Genomic DNA, 21,705 nt, shown 5'->3' with positions numbered 1-21,705 from the left:
GCTATTGCCACAGTGAGACACAAGTGCCCAGTCCAGCATGGGTCAGTTCCACAAGCACCCACTGAGGCTACTGGAGAACAGCACAATTCTACATGTTACATTCACTCTGCCCACTGCCGTTGGACACAGCACTTCCAAATGTGTTCTGTGGTCATCACGGTGACCCTAAAAGGGAAGAGGTTATGACCCCCCAGGCCATAGATAAAGAAACTGAGGGTCAGAGAAGAGAAATAACTTGGCCAAGGCCATCTACATACAGGTTGTCTGACTCCTGGTGCTCTTCTGCTGTCACCTAACTGCCTTCCTGACAGGTCACCTGCTGTCTCATTAGGTGTTTGGGGACCTGTGTGTCTCTCCAGGGATGTCTTGTGCTGGAATCTCCCTAACTGGTGTGGGCTCAATACACTCCTAAGAATACAGCTCTGGCCTGGCTTCCAGGTCTGTGTGGCTCCCTTCTTCCAGATGCTGCACGTCACGTCACTGCAGCAACTTCCTCTGCTGCACAAGGTTCCCAATGCTGCACCTCAGTTCAGTCTCTTCTTCCTGCTAGAAGGTTCCCTACCCACTCACCCCTGTCCCCCTACTTCTTAGGGCTCAGACCTCCTTGGACAGCACAGGAGCCTCAAAGCCAGCACAGTTCTGAGGTCCTCAAATCAAGTTCCAACTCTGCCACAAATGGGCAGGTCACATGTCCACTCTGGGCCTCTGCTTCCTCATTATGACGTGGGGTAAATTAAGCCCAGCACTCTCCAAATTCCTCTCCAAGTGGTCTCAGTCCCTTTCCCTGGTCTCTCACTCCCACTGCTCCTCTCTCATCTTCCTGAGCCATCCGCAGCACCCTCTCCCAGCTCCATGTCACGTTTAATCATTCAGCTAGACTCTAAGCTGAGAGCAGAGATGGCATCTGTGGTACCCACCCATGGAGTACTCAGCCAGCACATGCTGATGAATGGTTAGTCAGCCGCTGGCCACCTCCACTGGAGTTGGGAGTCTCTTTGTCTCCCCTTTTGAGTTTCCCCAAGGTGCACACAAAGGTGCACCAGCAGTGGAAGATCTCCAGGTGAGGCACTGGGCGACGCTTACCGTGGCTACCGGTGGGGTGCATGCCTGCACCTGTGCACCTCACATCTTCTGCAGGAAGGGCAATGAGGTCAGGGAAAGGCTTTGCCTCCCAGAAGACACCTCATGCCTTTGTCCAGGGCATCAAAGATGGTGTCAAAAAGTATACACCCCCTTGCTTTCTCCCTTCAAAGGGCTTCCTATATCATGTCTCACTGAGTTTCCCAACAGCCTTGGGAAGACAAGTCAGGGATTATGCATCTCCATTTTGTAGACGGTCACACCTAATTCAGCATAGTGCTGAACTCCACTCTCCCTGGGCCCAGTCAATCACGTGGAGCAGCTGGTCCCTATGGCCTCAGTCACTCTTCCTTTAAGAACCCAGAGGACCAACATGCCGCCTAGCACATACGCTTTGTACAGCCACAGCAAACCTAGTAAAGCAAGTTGCCCAATGCCATGATTCAGGATCCATTAACAGGGCCTCAGAGATAATACACTGCAGCCCACTCACTGTGAATGAGGAAACAGAGCCAGAGACTAGCCCAAGGTCACAGAGTTGAATGGAGGCCAGAGACCAGGTATCTGGACTCCCAGTCCTATGCTCTTGCCTCTGGCTGCACACTCTGCAAACAGTGCAGGGCAGAGTGCCCAAGGGATTCCCTTCCGAAATAGGCAGGACCAAGTGACTGATCCCTCACCTGGAGTCTGGAAATTTTGTCGTGGGGTGGGTTTTCTGAGTTCTTTGGGCAGGGTGGGCCGGCAGAAAGCAGCTGCAACCTGTTCCTTCAGCACCTGCACATAATCAGAGTCTGAGCCCCGGGCCTAATGTTTCTTCTTTGTCCTCTGCATCCCTTCATTTCTTATCGCTGTGACCACTGGCTGGCAGAGGACCAGCCCCAGCACCTTCCAGTTTGGGAGCTTGTGACCTGGGACACAGAGCCCCAGGGAGAAAGGCTGAGGACTGGCAAGGACCGCCCGCTCTGGGCACTCCAGAGAGAGCAGGGAAGAACTGACGGCAGGTGTCTAGTCTGGAGCACCCAGGAGCCTCTCCCACCAGGGGAGAGGACTTTGTGGGGTGGGGCTGCGGTTGCTTTCTGACCTTCCCTGTGCTTCGTCCACCCCGTGCATTTTTCTGAGGGGCAGGTTCCGAGGCCCTGCTCTTCCTCTGGACTCCCAGCCCTCAGCCATTGGGACGGGAGTGGGCGTGGAGTATGGCCCACAGGGTTCCAGGGTGCCAGAGGGCCTTTGCGACCCCCGCGTGCCTCTGCAGCAGTTTTGGTAGCACTTGAAACTCGGGCAAGGAGAACTTTAGAAGGTGACCGAGGCCAGGGGTCGGTGGCACGCAGCTAGGCGCAGACCAGGCGTCCGGAGAGTGCCCCGCGCCGCCCTCGGCTCCTCCCCGGGGGCCGCCCTGCCCGCGCCGGAGGAGCTGGGGCGGGGACCGCGCTGGGAGGCGCCCGCCAGGTGCACTTCCCACTAGTCCCGGGGCCGCGGCGGCCCGGGAGGATTGCCCCACCTCCCGCTTGCCTGAGCCGCGTCCCTGCACCCTGTCTACTGGACTCCCGTGACCCTCAGGACTCAGGTAACCCAGGGCTGGATGCCCGGCCAGTGCCGCCCCCGGGTCCCCCGCCGCGCGCGGCCTCCGAGTTCAAGTGCACTCTCTCTCCCTGCTCCGGGAGCGCCCCGGAGCGGGCGGCAACCGTGAGGTCGGCTTGGAAAGTTTGGTCGTGCGAGGGTGGCGCAGCCGCGCAGCCACTTCCACCCGCTCACCCCGAGCGCGTGTGAAGGCGGCGGCCGCTGCCCCTGCGGGAGGCTCGCCGCGGACCTCGGTTGGTTTTGGTCTTCTCACTTTTGCTCTCTCGGAGGACTGCCAGGTGGGCGATTCCTTTCAGGGATGTTTGTTTTGGTGCTTCCCAGCTCCTCCAGAGGTGAGACCCGGCTGAGTGAGATGGGGTGCGAGGAAGGGGCGGCCCTGTGCGCCCTATTCAAGTGGACGCCCATCACCGGGAAATCCTGCCTTTGGTCCTCTGCCTTCCCCTGGCTGCAGTCAGGACTGGGCATCATTGACCCCCCGCAGCGCTTCCCAAGCCCCTGTAAGGTGAGGCCAGGAGAGGGGATGGGCCTCAGTCGGGCTGACGCAGTGTGTGAGCCCCTGACTCCCGTGGGTATGAGCGAGCGGCTCTGCTTGGGAAGGGGGAAGAATGCCACTTCCACCAGAGCCAGACACGGATGCGAGACCGTCCTTATTTCTATTTACCCCCACAGCATACTAGTGAGGTGGTAGATGTTGGCCCATTGGCAGATGAGGGGAAAAGGAGACTCAAAGAGGCCAAGTTATTTGCTCAGGAAAAGAGGTGGACCACAGCCTTCTAGAGCCAGATGGTCGCTTCTGCATTTTTGCGGTTTGTTTCTCCCTCACTCCCTTAAGGTTCTTCCTGTGGACAAAGAGAGGGCACCTCCAAACAGAAACTCCAAGAGCCCAAGAGCGAGCCTGCTCCTTGTTAAGTTCTGGGAACTGCACGAGGTGGGAGACCCACTTTGTTCCCGTGCATAGCCATAGCACCGCACAGCTGAAGGTGCTCTACTAGAATGGCCTGAGTTAACCTGAAAGGGAATTCTTTTCAAGCTGGCATACCTCTCTGCCCTTGGTAAGTGGAAAGGACACTGCAGAGTTGAACCAGGAAGGTGCTCACCAGCACCCTGAGGTCCCTTGACATCCTCCCCCACTTGGAACAACTTCTTTTTTTAACTAGTGAACATATCCATAACACCTTGTGCTTTTGCAGATAGAAAATGGGCTTTTCCTTTCCTCTTGGTCCACTTCCTGTCAGGCCAAGAAGAGTGGGGGGCAGTGTGCAGGGTTAAATGCCCAGCACGACGGTGCCCTGGGTTGGAGGCAGAGGCACTCTGTCCTGTCTAGTGGAATTCTTATCTATCCCTTCTGGATATTCAATTTGGAAACATTAATCTTTATTGTCTCCTTTCTCTCTTGACTCCCCCATGGGGCAGCCATGGTTTAGGGAAGAATTCGTTTTTCTTGCCTCAATTTCCTCTTGGGCAAAATGGGGACAATAGAATCTGCATGGTTTTATGAAAGAGTGAGTGGTCCAAAAGGCTCTGTATATTGCAAAGCACACCTCCGAGATGACTCTTCTTTTCTCTCTCTGTGTGTGTGTGTGTGTGTGGGGGGGTGTGGGTGTGTATGTGTTAGCCTGGCTCCAAATTGGCCTGTATATTTCCTATAAGCAGTAGCCATGCATCTAGCCGTCCCTCAGAGAGCAAGCCTTACTCTGAGTGCACACTAGGTTTGTAAGAAGTATTTATTGGTCAAAATCTCTATGAGAAAGAAATTGCTAAAAATCCAGAGAAAAGGGTAGTTTGGCTTCTTCCTCTCTCCTTCCCAATGTCAGAGAGAGACACCCTTCCATACAGGGGATGGTCCAAGGGACAGAAGGGAGGGGTTGAAGAACCCCTGCGGGTGGAGGAGGTCCATGTCTTCTTCAACCAAGGAGAGTGGGGAAGGAAGGCAGAGGGAAGGTTGTAGAAGACCCTCGATGGCAGTGCCCAGAAGTTGCCACCCTGCTCTAGAAGAAATCCTCCACTCACACAGGACCTTTGAGTCCCTGCCTGGGATTCTGGGACTCTTGGACTGGGACCTTGGGAGATCTACACTGCTGAGCAGGCCTGTTGTCTGCCTGTGGCCTAAGGAAAGGCCAGAACACCCAGTGCTGGTCAGTTTTGTTCTCTGGAGGAGGCTGTGGAGAAAGGGTCTGGGCTGAAGTCCCTGCTTGGGCTTCCCCCCACCACCTGAGAGAGGTTCCTGCAGTTGATGGGCCCTGCCCAGCTTCCTACTGCTGGCTCTCGGATCTCAACAAGGACCCAGAAGAATGAGAGCTTTAGACCCAGCGTGTCCAGGCCCCGCGGTCACGTCCCTTCATGCCCCTCTGCTTTATTTTCCACAGCATATCTCACATTCTGTGTATTTCACTTTTATCTTGGGTTTCATCTGCTCTGCCTGTTAGAGCACCAGCTCATGCGGGCATGGCTTCTTGTCTGTTTTGTTCCCTGCTCTGTCCCTGGGGTCGGGGCAGCGCCTGGTGTGTGGTAGGTGTTCATTTATTACATGTTGAATAAATGGGTACTTCCCCTTCTCCTTCCTCGGAGTCCACACAGGGAGAGGGAGGCCCAGGGGTGAGGGTGCCTGATGGAGGCAGGGCTGGAGTTGTTCCTAACTGGACTTGAGTTAATTCAGAGCTGGGTCCCCGTCCCCTGCTCCAGGTTGTTAGGGTTATAAGAGTCTCCTGGGCAGTTGCCTCTAGAGTTACCTGGAAGGGAACCTCTAGACTGAGCAGATGGCCACCGCAGAGGGCCCTTGGAGTTCCAGGGAGAAGTTGTCCCCAAAAGGCTTCCGTCCTCACAAGAATTCTACTCTCCAAAGGGAGCCCATCCCTCTGTGAGTGAGCCAGCCCTTGGGGGAAAAGAGTGTCCCAACCAGGAAGCTTGTTCAGATTCCCCAGGGCGCTGAGAACCAGAGGGACCAAAGCCAGACTCTGGTGCCCTGGGGAGGGTGGCGGTTCAGATGGGCTGGGCTAGGGATGACACCAGTGTGAGAAGTGCAGAGGCCAGGGAAAGGCCCTGAGGCCTCACCTAGGAAAGGGGTAAGAGAACCTGAATGCCAGGGAGACACACAAGCAGCTGTCATGCAGTCCCTTATTTTAGAACGTGGCCAGTGTGGGCTTTTTGCTCTAGTCCTGCCATTAACCCAAATATTTTTTCCCATTGCCCTTCATGCTTTGCCAAAATAATAGTTGGAATGTTCTTGCAGAGTCTTGGAATTGGGAGAGAGACTCCAGAGTTGGACCTTAAAGGATGTAGAGGAGCTTTCCAATTTGTAGGGAAAATTAGGGAGGAGGAGGTTGGGGCAGGCAAGGAAGCAGTGATAAGATTAAGAAGAAATGGCTCTGTAGTGGTGCCTTCTTCTCTGGACCACACCTCTCCACCATCCTTGCCCCCAGCCACCTTCCATGGAGTCCCTTCTCCTGGAGGAAGTGAGACTGGACCTGAGAGCATAGCTTCATGCATTCCTGCACCCTGCCTTCTCCTTATCACCATTGTTACTACTCGTTGGATGGCTTTCAGCCTCAGTGAATGGAAAAGTACGCCTGTTGCGACATGATGTGAGTCAGTCATTCATAAATAATGGGGCTGCACGGCCAGCCCTGATGCCTGAGGTCTAGCCCATAGTAGGAGTCACGGTGTTGGCTCCCTGCGAAAAAGACACGGCAAACTCTAGAAATCATTAGGAAATCATGCAGGATGGCAGTGAGGAGCCATCAGATGCAAGAGAAATACCTTCTGTTTTGTTTTGGTACCAGGGATCAAACTCAGGGACATTTAACCGCAGAGCCACACCCAGCCCTTTCGTATTTTATTTAGAGACAGGGTTTCACTGAGTTCCTTTGGGCCTCACTAAGTTGCTGAGGCTGGCTTTGAACTTGCCATCCTCCTGCCACAGCCTTCCAAGCTGCTGGGATTACAGGCATGTGCCACTGTGTCTGGCCAAGAAATATCACCTTTGACATCTGGGAGAAAAGATAGTGGCCCCCTAAAGCAATGATCCAAGTCTTAATTCCCACCATTCCCTGTTCTCCAAGCTGGGTTTTACCTTAGAGAGTTTCCCTCTCTTCTGACCTTGAGCCACAGGACCATCCAGTGAGGTCCCCTCCACCCCAGGTGAGTTTTGCCGATCTCTATCAGGGGCACTTTGCACGGACATACCATGGCTCCTTAAAACACCCCTCCCCTTTGATTAATTGGGAACCTCCTGGCCAAAGTGACCTTGATGGGACAAGGCACAGGGCCTCTGTGGCTTCTAGATCCCAGGGTCCCCAATTCAGCCACACCCCCAGCCGGCCTTGGGCTTGGAGTTGGTCGGTGTACTCCTGGGAGCTGAGGTTGGTGTGGCTGCCAGCAGGTCTGGATCCTAACTCCGACCCTATTCAACTCACAGTGGGACTTTGGTGTTGTCACTTCCTGAGCCTCAGTTTCCTCATCTGTAAGAGCTTAGCCAGGTGTGGTGGCACACATCTGTAATCCTAGTGTCTCAAGAGGCTGAGGCAGGAGATTGCAAATTCAAGGCCAGCCTGGGCAGCTTCATGAGACCTTATTTCAAAAGAAAAAAACAAAAAGAGCTGCTGTGTAGCTCAGTGGTAAAGCACCCCTGGGTTCAGTCCCTGGTACTTCCCCCCAACAAAGCCAGCTCTGGTTCAGTCGGAGTCCTCCACCTCAGCATTATTGTCATGGTGGACAGATAATTCTTAAGGAGTGCAGGGGGAAGTGGGGACCATCCTGTGCCTTTTTGACAGGGCATGTTGAGCAGAGATGTTTAGCAGAGTCCTTGGCCTCTACCCACCAGTGCCAGAGCATCACTGCCCTTTTCCTCCTTGACAGCCAACGTCCTCTGGGGGCAGCATCATATCTGGCTGAGACCCACTGGATTAGATGATCCCTGAGGAGCCTCCCGACATCACCCCCAAGACAGAGGGGACAATTTTCCTTTCCAGTTTTGGGAGTTGGACTGTTCAGTGGGTGGGGGTCTGAGGACTTACAGATGGAAATGAGTGGAGAGGAGGGACATGCTGGGCCTGGGGGACCTCATACTGGGAGCCAAGGCCAAGTTCTCCTTGCCTTCCAGGCTTTGGGTTACATAAGGAGGTGGGGGTGGGGGGTCAGGCCTGGGGTCTGGGCCCTCCCAATGAGGTCAGGGCAGTGTAGTGACCAATCGTGTATTCACAGCCAGGACTCAGCTGCTCCCCAGCTTGCCCCTCTCTCCTTGCCCTGGGAGGGGACACAGGAAGTGACTCAGCCCACCAGCTGATAAAGGCAGGAGAGGTTGGAGCCTGGCGTTAGAAACAAGGGCACCCGGCCTGCACTGAGCTACCCCTGGTTTTATTTTGTTTATGCCTCCCAAGCTAGCTGTTTATTAACTTGGTCCACAGATTCCCCCTTCTGACCTTGTTGCTTAATGGAAGGGCAGATCTGGCTTGGGGGAAGTCGGGGGGATGGGGTGCTGATGAATCTAAGCAGTCACTGCTCTGGTCTGGGATGGTATCCGCCCAGAAATGATGGGTTTGGGCTGTTCATTCTTACAGCCCCCGTGGAAGAACCTCTGCTCTAGGCTGTGGGCTAGAAGTTGGGAAGGGACCATGAATGAGACCATGTCCCTGGCTGTGCACAGACCAGGATGCCGTAGTCCGGCTACAGCAGAATAATCAGGGGGGTGACGAAGAACTTGTGTATGTTGATACAGCAGGAGTAGGAGCCGTTTATTGCAGGACAGGAGCAGTATTTATACATTCCACACAGCTTAACTAATTAGCATAAACTAGATACATCAGTCAACCAATAAGGAATCTCCACACTTAATGGCTCGCTTTTGTTACTTCTCAAACCGCTCCCTCTGGCATTTTGCCAGGCACCATCCAGACTTGTTTAGGAACTCTAACATTCCCCTGGCAAAATGCCAGGTGTTATTTTGACTTGTTTACAGACTCTAACAATGTCGGTCTGTGCTCAGAGGAGGGTGGGCAGCCCCATGGTGTGCTTGTGCTTGTAGGGGGTGGGGGTGGGGCACGCACAGATCAGCAGAAGGGGTGAGGAGGGGTACTGGGCAGATTCACAAGATGGAGGGGTGGAGGTTCATGTTTTGCTTTGTTTGCCTTTTTGTTATCACAGTAAAATACATGGGACATACAAATATGTTGTTTCCACCATTGTAACAGGTACAGTTCGTTGCCATTAAGCTCACTTAATCCTTCTCCAGGTATCACACCGACCTTCTCATCATTTCCCACTTGAAACTTTGTACCCAGCAAACACTAATTCCCCTTCTCGGCCCCAGCCCTTGGAAGCCGCTATTCTACTCTCTTTCTCTGACTTTGAGTCCTTGAGGTACTTTGCAGTGATCTGTTTTCTGTTGCTGACACCACAATGCCAGGGACTGGGTACATTTAATGAAAAGAGGTAAGTTGGCCCAGTGTTGGAGGCCCAAGGTGGAGGTGATGGTCCAGGGATGGCCTCTGGCTGCAGAGTCTCAGGCAGTGCAGAGCGTCACATGGGAGCACGAGGGAGTACAGACATTGCTTTCAGTCTCCCGCCCTTCCCTTACACAGCCACCAGGATTCAGCCTTGGGGGCTGCTCCCTAATGACTTCTATGATCTGATTCCAAAGGCTCCACCTCCACGTGCCTTAGTTGTTTCCACCCTCTTAACAGCCCCCAGTGGGGATTCCATTTCAAGATATGAAGCCTTGGGGGACATATTCAATCACATCCAAACCAGAGTAGACCTCCCTTTAAATTGGATCCTATAGTATTTGCCTTTTTTGTGACTGTCATATGTCACTTAGCATAATGTCCTTGAGGTTCACCAAAGTTAGAGCAAGTAACAGAATTTCCTCTCCCACCCTTACCTAGTGCTGGGGAGTGAACCCAGGGTCTTGTGCATGCTAGGTAAGTACCCCACCACCGAGCTATACCCCCAGCCCTCCTTGATTTTTTTAAAAAAATTGTTATTTCTTCTGTTTAGTTTTATACATGACAATAGAATGTATTTTGACAAATTATACATACATGGAACACAAGTTCTTCCTTGTTTAAGGCAGAATTACATTCCGTGGTATGTGTGGACCACATTTTGTGTATCTGTTCATCTGCCCGGGGACACCTGGGTTGCTTCCACCCATTGGCTACTGTGAATAATGCCGCGATGCTCTTGGGAGTGCGGATATCTACTTGGGTTTCTGCTTTCGGTCCACTGGGTATATGCCCGGTAGTGGGATTCCTGGATCATGTAAAAGTTCTTTGGTGTTTTGAGTGCCTTCATAGTTTGGGGTAGAGGGTTAGGGTTAGGGTTAGGAGGGGATCAGCGTGGGCAAGGTGACTTTTAGGGGCACTTGGAGTCTGAGTGGAGAGAATGGACAACTCTGGAGCCCATCACTGGGCAGTGGAGGGAGCGGGTCTGAGAGGCTGGTGAGCTACACGAGGGTACCCCGGCTTCTGGTTTGGCAATGGCTAGATGTGGAGCCTCTGGGAGGCACAGCAGTCTGAGAAGATGGGGAGGGGATCAGCGTGGGCAAGGTGACTTTTAGGGGCACTTGGAGTCTGAGTGGAGATGAACTGAGATAGGATGTATCTGATGTGCAAGGGCTGGTTTGTCCAATGAGCCAGGGTCGAGGCCCGGGAAAGGACTGCCATTGGGTGGCACATGGGGCCCAGCTAAGTTGGAGGCTAGGATGTGGTGGCCTCTGCTGGATGTGACTCAGTCCCTGCCCAGGGCATGTCACGCCCATCCACATAGTTTCATTGCCAGGCTTGAGGCCGTCTGCTTGGGCTGGGCACTGGGGGTATAGGTACCGAGATGAACCTGGGTGGTGACTTTAATTCATGTTTTCATTGCATAAACCTCGGAGAATGGGGCTTTTCCAGTTTCTTTGCACAGTTAAAGATCCGATTGTGATAGGTGGTGTGTGGAGAAATGGAATATGTTGTGAGTGGGTCATGGGGTGTGACGGTCGGAGGCAAGGTTTCCCAACCTTGGCTCTAGTGGCATTTGGGGCGAGATAGTTCTTTGTTGTAGGGGACGTTCCTGTGCATTGTAGGGTGTTTGGCAGCATTCACACACACATTCCCTACTCCCCAAAGTGTCTCCAGACATTGTCCCCTAGGGAGCAAAATTGCCCCCAGTTGAGGTCTATCGGTCTAAGGGACCAGGACAGCCTCCCCTGAGGAAGTCATGTTAATCTGAGCGCCAGAAGACAGATAAGGATTGATCAAAGAAAAGCAGGGTGGAGAGGGGATGTGTTGGTCAGCATTCTGTCACGGATGGAAATAATATCTTACCCCTGAGGTAACCACAGTACAAGGGGGAAGGGTCCATGTTGGCTGTAGTCCACGGTCGGTCAGCACTGTTGCCTTTGGGCCTGTGACGAGGCAGCACGTCAGGTGGTAGAGCAAGCTGCTCCCCTCATGGTGACAGGGAAGCAGAGAGAGAGAATGGGGAGGGACCAATATTCTCTTCAAAGGCGTGTTCCCACATCACCAGATGACTCTCAACTAAGTACCTCATCCAAACTGTAGCTGTAGAGGAGAGTGTCCAAGGCACAGGTTAGAGTATGTGCAAAGGCCCTGAGGTACAGCAGAGTGAAAGGATAGAGAGCGTGAGGAAGCTGAGGTAGCAGATGAAGGCTTCAACCAGATGGGCCATGGTGGAGGGGGTGAGAGTGGATGGGTTCTAGGGATAGTCAAGAGGGGTCACAGCTGGGTTTTGATGACTGAAAGGGTGTGGGCTTGACAAGGAAGCCTCCCAGGTATAGAGAATGAAACTGGCTGAAAGCCGGCCATTCTATGCTGGTTGGAGATACCTGGAGACAAGGAGTGGATCCTGAGCTCAGAAGAGGTTCCTCGGGATGGAGGTGCACACTGGTGCTGCCTGCTTACAGATGAAGAGGGAAGCCATGGGGTGGGAGAGAGTGTGGACCTCCCAGAGGGCTGGCAGGGAGGCCCGAGTGGGGGCTGTGGATGCCCCTGCAGGAGTGGCTGAGGAGGGCAGTGCTGTGCAGTGTGTGGCGCCGGAGCGAGTCAGACCAGGATTGGGGAGCGGCTGACAGGGGGCTGCCAGGGGGCTGCCAGGGGCAGGGACAGTTGCAGACAGTGCTCCCCAAATGTTGTCATTAGAGGAGAGGAGGGAACATGCAGAAGCCAGAAAGGGCAGTGGGCTAGAAGTTTTGTTTTGTTTTTCAATCTTGCTTGTTTTGTGCCCTCAACACCTTCTTAAGAAAGCAGAAGTACAGCATTCAGAATTTTAAGATTATGTGATGGTCTCTGTGAAGGGTGTCCAACCCCATACCCTCCGACCTCGCAGGTGCCTCCCTCCCTCCCTTTAGACAACTCTTCCAGTTTCAAGCCTGGGGTGGTGAAGTGCGCGTGCTGATTCCTTCCCCAGGTGGTGGCACACTGGCGCACCTCTGTCCTCAGGCTCTGGCTCTGCCTTCCCACTTCTCTGTCTCTATGAGATTCTCCACATCTGCACATAAAGAGCACTTCTTTCTTGTTCCTGGCTCTGTAAGCCTCCCACACAGGGGTCACAGTGCTCAACCCAGCTCCGGGGTTTTGGACATGAAGTCGGTTTTGAGTCCTTTGCCTCCTCAAAGGATGTCCCAGAGGATCACCCTGTACGGAGCCATTTACAAATGGAGGTGGGTTTATGTGAGATGCAGTCCCAGAGGCAGAGCTGCTGGGTCAGAGGGGATGTGTGTGAGTGTGTTGGAGGCTGACGGCCATTTGACGTAAAAAGATTTTGTGAGAAGGCACCAGAAAAGCAAGGCCGCTGACTCTCCACCCCTCCAACACGGAGTGTGTCAGACTCACTGGCGTCCACCAACCTGGAAGACAAAAAAGAGTTTCTTGATATAATTTTAACTTGCATTTTTTTTTTACCGTAATAAGATGTGTCAGAGCTACAGAACTGTTTGTCTTTGCTTTTCTGTGAAGCAGTCTATTCATGTTTTTCCCATTTTCTGTTGATGACACCTCTCTCTCTCTCTCTTGCCCCCTCTCTTTCTCTCTCTCTCTCTCTCTCTCTCTCTCTCACACACACACACACACACACACACACACACACACTCAGTACAGAGAATTAAATTAAACTCAGGGCTTCTGTACGTGCTAGGCCTGTGCTCTACTACCAAACTACATCCACAGCTCTCTGAGGATCTTCCTGATGGGATCCCACGTGGATGCCCCCTGCCCAGCATGATGCTTTTCTTATTGAATTGAAAGAAATCTTTAGGCATCAGGAAAACTAGTTTTTTGTCTGGAATCTAAATGGCACATCCCCCAAGCCCCATTTGGTCAAGGAGTTCTTTTTGCTATTACTGCTAATTTTTAAGAATTATTAATGCGGATGGGAGGGGAGGGGAGGGGTCTCTGACACAGAGGTTCCTGGGAGGTAGTGGGGTAAGTCGCAGAACAGGAGCAGGGGTGTTCTGTGGGCAGGAGGGCAGATACCTTGGCAGAAAGGAGGAAGGAGGGTACCCTGGCCAGGAGTTTGGTGGCTGCAGTTGAGGGATCCAATGAGGTAGCTGAGGGAACCCAGGTATGTTAATGAGGTATGGAGTGTCAGGGGCGGGGACTTGACCATGTCAGCAGGAGAGGGCTTGATTGGCGGGCCCTGGAGTTGGAGCTGGAAGAGGGGAAGTGGGGAGACACTCCTGTCCCTGCGATTGCCAGCCCAGGCTGGGAACCAGCTCATCTTTCCTTCATATTCCATCCAATATTTCCTGGCTCTTCTTCAGCCAGGCCCACAAACCAAGCACCCAGGACAGTCTCCATGCCCAAAGCCTGCTGGCTTTAACTAACCAATCCTGAACCATTTCCCGGCCCTGCCTGGCCTTTCCCATGGAGGCCCTCATCAGGCGCTGGCCCAGGCCTTCCCCTTGCTCCTGCTTCCACCTCTGACCATGGAGGACCTTGCACTGGTGGTGTTGGGGAGCGAACCCAAGGCCCCACACAAGGAAGACGTTCTTCTTTCAGTGGCCTTGCCTCTCTTTGTGGTACCTCAGATTAATTCCTAAGTCACAGTCCTGGGGGTACAACAGTTGAGTCCCTGGAGGACCCTGGGACGGGGAAGCGTGAGGGTCAGTGCTGCGGGTGGTCAGTGCCAGCGGGAATGGGCTCTGAAGAATGGAAACGAGGAGAGGCCTGGCAGGGGTGGGCCAGAGCAGACGGGAGGCACCGGGAGTGTATGTGCACTGTGTGCGTGGACGTGCGTGTGTGTTGTGCGTTGGGTGTAGCACAGTGGTCAGAACTGGGAGGACAGAGAAAATATATAGTGAGGACATTAATCTGATGGCCTGTGAGGCCTGCAGGAGTGAGAGGCCAAACTCACAGGGCGCCCGTGAATGCTCTGTGAAAGAATAAGTTGACTCTGTGTTGACTCCCGCTGGGGACGCAGGGTGGGGCCGGGCTGCCACGCTCATGCTACAGGACTGAAGGTTGACAGCTGGGCTAACCTCTGATGGGGCCAACCCATTCCTGTGAGTACAGTCCCCCCCTTGCCCTCTCCCTTGCTGGTACCATCCACAGTGTCCCTTCCTGGATGCTCTCAACCACCGTCGTCACTTCCTCAACCCTGCGTGCTGGCACCCCCCTCCCTCCCTTCCATCTGGCTCAATGGCGCAGGTGTTTCCCCTCCTGTCTGAAGTGAGCCTCTGTCATCTTGGCCTCTACCTCCCCTTGAAGGTCCCTTGTCCCTCCACGGACCTCCCTTTGCCTGAATCAGGGTCCATACCTGTCCACTGGTTCAGATCTTTCAAGGACATTCAACCTGAGAAGAGAATTCTTAAAGACCAAAATGTCTTCAAAACTTGAAGAACTGAGGAATAACGGTGCAGGGATTGGTCGTGGCACTGCTATTGGGGGCTTGGTCCACACTCCTCACATCACACCAGATCTTTGTGTGTGGAGGCTCCTACTGTAATAAGGCTGACCTAGGTCACAGTCCTATGCTCTGCAAGACCCTAAAACCACTGGAGTCTGCAAATGCATGCACCCATTTGACAATTGCTTATGTTACCTGGTGATCACCCAAAGGGTTATTTACCTTCTTGAGAGGGGATGTGTGAGGAGATAGTCTCCATTCCGCAGGCACTTACCTAGGTCTCAGGAAGAGTGACTGGACCCTGTGCTGGGGGTCACAGGGTCCCATCCTCGGGGATGTTTGTTTTATGTCCTTCAGAGACACACATAGCAATTCACTGCTGTGCCACACGATCCCAGCTGTCAGTGCAGAGACTAAAGGGAACCCAGATGGGCTGTGGTTGGTGAGGACTTCTGGAAAGAAGAAGTGGCTCTGGGGAAGGTGGCGAAGCAGGAAGAAGAGAAAAGGAAGTCCAGGGGGAGGCCCCTGTGCCTGGCATTCTGCACCCCAGGTGTGCCCTGGGGAGGTCGAGCATCAGACCTCAGGGGTGGCCATGGCACGGTGATTGGTCACCTCAGGGGCAACAGGGGAGCCTTCTGGGAGGGAGGGAACAGGTGGCACCAGCCTGGGAGCCTGGGTGAGCTGAACTCGGGGATCTACATTTCTGTGAAGGACAGGTTCATTCACAGCTGCTCGTTCCCCAAGTCTCCCTTTATCCCCCAGCCCCCCCAACAGGGACCAACTGTTATTCCCAGCTAGGAGCTCAGTGATGTCTGTCACCTGGTCTCTTTCTTGGTGAAAGGTAGCAACAGGAAAGAGTGGGCTTTGAAGAAGGGTGCCAACAGGAGAAGGCTTCAGTTGCTGACACGGGGGACATCAGTAGTTCATTTCTTAAATGTTTTTGTCCACGTCCTCTCTAGAACCTGGCTGATCTTTTTTGTTTGTTTGTTTTTAATTGTAAATGAGAAAAAAAAGTATATGTGTGTGTGCGTGCGTGTGTGTGTGTGTGTGTGTGTGTGTGAAGGAGGGTGGAGCATCCATCTGGCTTACCCAGGCCATCTTCACCTTCGTCCCCAGGACGGTTGCTGGAACTCGGTTGCTGGACAGAACTGGGACTTTCTAGATTTATCATATGACCCCCTTGTGTTTGATCCCAGGCCAAGGATCTCACAGCAGACTGGTCACAGGGTAAGTCCAGAGACTCCAGGGTGTTAGGCTACAACCTAGAAGCAGTGTTCCAGCAACTTCTCTTCTGGAAGCACCACCTTTGCCTTTCATGTGTGCAGACCAATCTTCCTCCATGACCCGTCTTGGCTCACATCCCCAGGATTTCCTTGAGGACCCACAAAGAGCAGAGGAGGTGCCCAAGCTGCGGGTCCAGTGGCCAGGCTCCTGTTGCTGGCTGGACAAGGGCTGGGAAGGGGAGGGACACAGCCCCTGGCTGGGCTCCAGCAGCCTGGTGCTGTGAACACCCTCCATTGTCCCAAGGCCTCAGACTTGACTTTCAAAGGGAAAACACCTGATAGGGCGGCTCTGCTCCACTCCTGGGTTTGTGGTCGCAGTGGCCTACTGGGGGGAGGAGGACAGTGCTGACCAGGTCTCCAGGGGTTGAATGATACCTGCCCTAGGTGAACACCTGGAGGGTGCCCATTCCCCTCCAGCATTGCTCAACCAGAGCCTGCCAATGCTGGCGCTCTTTTTTTTAATTTGATATTTTATTTCATTTTTGATTAACATGTGTTAATAGCACACATCAGTGGGGTTCAGGGTGGTATTTCCAACAGGCACAGGGTGTACTCATCAAATCCAGCCTCCCTTTATCCCCCAACTCCGCTGCCCAGCCTCCGGTGATGGCTATTCTATATTCGGATCACTACTCTATGTGTTTAGCTTCCACACTCGGCTCAGCACGCCGTGTTTGTCTTTCTGCATCTGGCTTATTTCACTTAATGTGGTTAAGGTCCATGCATGTCACAAAGGACGGGATTTCATTCTTCTTCACAGCTGAATGTGCAGATATGCCATTGTGTATGTACATCCCATTGTCTTTATCCCCTCCCCCATTGATGGCACCTCGGTTGGCGCCATAGCCACTGTGAATAGAGGGCCCATTATTGGCAGGTGCTCTTGGGCCACCGAGGAAGAGCAGAGCAGCATCACCGTCTGCAGTTGCTCAGGATGAGGAGACGGAGGTGCACGAAGGTCAGCTCGCACAGTGTCCCTTTGGGCTTCCCAAGGATGGCTCCACTCAGACTTGAACCAGGTCTTTGGGCTCCTTGCCCAGTGCTCTTTGCCTGTTGATGATGAGCCTAACATAAATGACTTCTCTGCCCCTCACTCCTCCCTTCCTGCTCTAATTTGTCCCCCTGAAACTCGAGCTGCTGACAGTTATTGGGTAAATGAATTCCCTTTGTCCAGGAATGACGGGTTGGACCTCTGTAAGAGTTTTAGCCAGGCACAGAGGTGCACGCCTGTAACCCCAGCAACTCCAGAGGCTGAGGACGAAAGATCGCAAGTTCAAGGCCAGCTCAGACAACTTATTAAGACCTGTCTCAAAAGAAAAGAATTAGGGCTGGGGCTGTAGCTCAGAGGTAGAGTGCCTGCCTTTCACGTGTGAGGATCGAAATCCTCAGCACCACATAAAAGTAAATAAAGGTACTGTGTCCATCTACAACTAAAAAAAAAATTTTTTTAAAAAAGAAAAAATAAATAAATGGGTTAAGAATGTAGCTCAGTGGTAGTATGCCCCTGCACTCAATTCCTAGTGTCAAAAAAGTGAGAGTTTTCTCTAATAATCTCACATCATCATCACAACACCTTCCCTCTTCCCAAGTATTAGCATGTTCCTTGGGCCCTTCCTTAAAGACCCAAAGAAATGAATCTCTAATGGTGAAATCTCTAGTCTTGGTATCTAGAAGGCAGTCCTTGACTCAGGCTACAGGAGGGACAACTTTTCTGCCTCCTTACCCAGATACCTGCCCAGGATGACATTCCAGAGTCAAGAAATGCGAGGTCCTATCACCAAGTTTGTTTCCACCTTGACAGTACCCCCTACTTCACGGACCCACAGCATCTGTGTGGCACCATCTATTTGGAGAAAAAAATCATGGAAGTGATTTTTTTTTTCTTGTCACTTTTCATCTAGAGGCCCAGCTTCCCCCCATTGAACAAAGTGAATTATTTTCCACAGTAGGTGGTGACAGTTGGGGCTTTGAGGTCAGGAAGGAACAGCTTGGGTTTAGGGACAGTTACAGTGAGAAACCTCTTCACCCACTTGAGTGTCACTACTCACAGCTTCCGCTTCCTGTTGGGCCCTCTTGGGTTTGGGCCAGCCTCTCACATCACAGCGTGTGTGTGTGTGTGTGTGTGTGCATGCACGCACACGTATACACACACACACACACACACACACACAGCCGGCCTGGAGCCTTGGAGGTGGTCCTGGCTACAGAGGACCAGGGAAGGCAGGAGGAACTGTTTGCATCTTCCTGAGTCTGTGGTACGTTTTTGAGGGCTGATTTAGAGGGATCCGTGATTCCCATTCTCCCTGAGTTTTTGAGTGATTCATTTTGCCTCAGCCTTAAAAAAAAAAAAAGAAAGAGAAAAAAAAGTGCTTAATAATGGTCGAATGATGACCTTGTGTCGCATTTCTGCCACCGGGGCTCTTCATCCACTGTTGCATTCAAATATTGTGAGATGTTTACTTTACTTATGACATTGGGTTAGCAGGAAAAATACCATCTGTCCTGGTGAGGAGGAAGGAGAATAAATCTTGTGGTCTATCTGGTAGCCAGGGGCAGGGCAGAGAAGGCAGGGGCTCAGTCATAGAACAGTTAGAGCAGCAGTTGCTCCTTATTGAACACCTACTGTGCACCAAGTGCTTATTGAATACCTGCTGTGCACCAAGACTTCCATGATGTTCTGACCAGTGTGCAGACACATCAAAGAGGCAGTTACTCCGGGGATTATGAAAGTGTCCATCCAGAGGGACGTTGGGGAAATTAAATGGCATGTAAAGTGCCCACAGGGCTTAGGTAGATGAAGTACTGAATAACTGTGATTTCCAACCAACATCATCATCTCCATTTTATAGAGGAGGAGAGAGGGACACAGGGAGGCTTCAGGACGCAGCCAGGTAGAGCTGACTTCAGCACACAAATGCCACGTCACCCATGAAAATGATGTATGTCGTGGGCAGAGTAGATGCATCTGCCAGGGCTCCCCAACCTAAGCTCCTCATGGGCTGTGGAGCCACTTGCAATAATGGATCCCTCTAAATCATGCCTTTCCCATCTGGCCAGGTCCTTCTCTGATCCCCTCTAGTCTCAGCTGAGGCCCTGAGCACCTGCCAGTACCCCTCCCCCAGTTTATGTGACTCCTTCCTTCTTGCCAGTCCACACCTCCCTGGCTCCTTGGCTGCCTGACCGTTTCCCCCTCCCCTGTGAGATGTGCTCTTTGGGTAATAATTATGTGGAATGGTTTACCACCAATTTATTGGTTAACAACCCCCCACCCCCGGTGGTGTTAATGATTGTTGAGGAAAGTGTCTCAGGAAGGCAAATCACTGGAGAAGGGAGGTGCAGCCGCTTCTTGGGCCTCCCTCAGGAGCCTTTGCTCTGGAGTTGGAATGTCCCTAGGGCGGCTGCTTCCTGGCCTGTCTTTGCACACTTCCCACCCCCATCCCAGTGCGTGCATACACACACCACACACACGCACGTACACACGCTGTGCTGTACTCCCTTTTCTTGTCTCTGAACCCAGGGCCAGTAGGTCTCCGCTTGATGGTTGCCTGTCAGCTCCTCCTCACTCTGGTCCTTGACAGCTCCCTTTTCTGCTAAAGCAAGTCCTCACTGTCTTTTGGGACCCCTGGGTGGCCTCTTGATCACCCCACCTCCTTGCTCTGAGCCTTCCTTCTCTGAAAGCCCTGAGCCCCTGGGCAGGTCTTCTCCTAGCACACCCGAGTGCTGGGCTCTGTACTCGACTTAAAGGACCCAGCAGTGAATGAGACAGAAGCCCTGCCACCCAGGAGGGGACAGACCTGCTCCAGGAGCACCACCCAGCCTGAGATGCAGCAGAGGTCAGAGGAGGGGAGAGGTCTGGAGGCTGATGAAGGGGGAAGGGAGCTTTTCCAGGCGGGGGAGGAGGTGGGCAGCTGGGGCAGTGTGGGCAGGTCAAGGTCTGTGGTCAGATGACCCCTGTGGATTTATATAGAGTGTCACCCGAGGAATGTCCAGCTGGCTGTGCAAAGAGACAGTCACCCCTTGAAGTCTCTCTCTCCTGCTCTGGCTGCTCCCACAGTTTAAAGGTGTGCCTCTCTCCTCTGCAAGAAGGGACTCTGCGAGGGCAGCCAGGACTGCTGCACCCTTTCCAACAGGGACCCTGCACCGGGCATGAGCTCACTAAGGGGCCGCAGAGGTGAGTGTGAGGCACACCTCCTTCAGGACCTGCCATCCGCTGGGCCACCTGCTTGCCCCTTGTTCATCTGGTACCATCCTGAGCTCCTTGAATTTCTGCCCTTTTTGTCTCCCAATAGATTCAAGGCCTGGTGAAGTGAGTGAGCCCAGAGGCTCAGGATTCTGTGTCCCCTTGGCCACAAGTAGAATCACCACTGGGGCTTGATAACAGGCTGCTGCAGGGACCCCGATCTAGAAGGCCTGAGATAGAAGATAGACCAGCTAGGGAAGGACCTGGGTCATTAGGCTGCACGGTTGGGGCTGTCGGCCAGGGTGGGTTTCCAGGCCCAGTCTGCACCCTAACTGCAGCCTTCCTTACCCCTCTGCCCCAGGCCAGGATCTGAACCTCAGACTGCACCTGGGGAGCTCAGAGCCCAAGGAGCAGGGATGGTGCTGGAGCTGGAGGCTGTCTCCCAAAGGCTCCTGTCTGGGGTCTCTGTTCCAGCCAGAGGGGCCTCTGTGCTCCCAGCTCACTGCCTCTGGACATGTAAAGGCACCAGCCTGGCCCCAAGTCTCCCTCTCTTCCCCCTCCCTTCCTTCCACTGTGTCCTGGGCTGGCTCCTGCAGGCTGCTGCCTTATCTCTGTCTAAGTTTCTGATCAGATTAGCTGCTTGAGAAGAAATGGAGGGAGCCTGTGCTTTCCCCAGGGGCCTGAGGGGACGTCAGCCACAGTCACCTTCCTTGGCTCTTTCCCAGACTCAGGGGAGGAGTCAGCCTGCTGCACCTGCCCCCAGAGGCCAACTGAGCAGGTAGCTAGAGCCCTAAAGAGGCCACCCAGGCTGGCACTGGGCACCAAGTTCTACCTATAGGGTCAGGCAGTCCAGCTCTGGGGGGCTCCACTTCTCTTACTTTGGACCAACAATCACAGTGGTCCTAACTCTAACTGCTGCATCATCACCTGGGCCCACCTCCGCTCACCAGATGCTCTGAGATAGTTACCTGAGCTGGGCAGGGCCGGGCATCAGCATTTAAAAACATTCCCTGAGTGCTCCTGATGCACATCCAGAGCTGAGATTCCCGGCACCCACCCTTCCAGCTGGGAGGATGGGTGCAAGTAGTTGTTTCCCACCCACTGCAGTGAAAAAAACCAGAGCTGTTCGCGTGCCTGTCACATAACGCCTTAATAAATATTTGTGTTTTACAAAAAGGTATTTTCAAAATGAAAGACAACAGACCCAAATATTTGATCATTTGAAATACAAAACATTTTAGAACACTAAGTAAATGTAAACTTACAAAAATATACATTATTATTCTAGTCTGTTTGTTAGTGGATAAAACAAACGAAAAGGAAGTCCTCAAAGCCCAAATCTACACACTTCACAAACACAAAATTTCGTCATAAAATCTTGAAGGGGAGATATTATTTGATGCTTCTTGAAACAGAAGAATGTTGGCAGTATACTTATGTCACAAGTATGATTTTTTTTTCCTAGAAAAATTTCCAGAAAAATCTTTTCCTGACTCTACCCTAGTTGGGGCATGGCGAGAAAATATCTGTATATGATATCTTCCGATATTTCCCACTGATGAGGCCTTGGCTTTTCTTGGGGGACTGCTGTCTTTAATTTACAAGGAGCCATCATCACTCTTGTTTCCAAAGGATTTCTGTTTTGTCTTTAAGTTCTTCAGTTTTATCTTGTTCAGATGGAGATTCTGATGCAACGTTTCCTGTGTTAGTTTCAAAACTGTCATGTTGATATTCCGCATGCCA

General features: G+C 52.7%; 1 protein-coding gene across 6 annotated transcripts in view; it reads left to right on the top strand.

The window, feature by feature from the left end:
* Nucleotides 1-2,426: 2,426 nt before the first annotated feature.
* The window catches only part of Paqr5 (progestin and adipoQ receptor family member 5), an 83,184-nt gene continuing 63,905 nt past the window's right edge, over nt 2,427-21,705 (top strand). The window contains exons 1-2 of one of the 6 annotated variants that reach the window (XM_058573276.1): nt 2,547-2,644; nt 15,616-15,726. Coding sequence is in view for 2 of the 6 variants with exons in the window: in XM_046426532.2 (XP_046282488.1) it covers nt 19,540-19,615 (76 nt within the window). In the remaining 4 variants the exon portion in view is untranslated. Of the gene's footprint in view, nt 2,645-2,778; nt 2,937-2,981; nt 2,991-15,615; nt 15,727-19,213; nt 19,616-19,755; nt 19,954-21,705 lie in introns of those variants that run through there. The other 5 variants (XM_046426533.1, XM_046426534.2, XM_058573278.1 and 2 more) reach the window with 5 other exon arrangements.

This window comes from Marmota monax, unplaced genomic scaffold, assembly GCF_021218885.2.
Source record: "Marmota monax isolate L192 unplaced genomic scaffold, Marmota_monax_Labrador192_F-V1.1 WCK01_AAM20220418_F8-fsc00078, whole genome shotgun sequence".
In the NCBI taxonomy this organism is placed as follows: Eukaryota; Metazoa; Chordata; class Mammalia; order Rodentia; family Sciuridae; genus Marmota; species Marmota monax.
The sequence above is the reverse complement of the archived record's forward strand: the minus strand, read 5'-3'. Positions and strand labels throughout refer to the sequence as shown.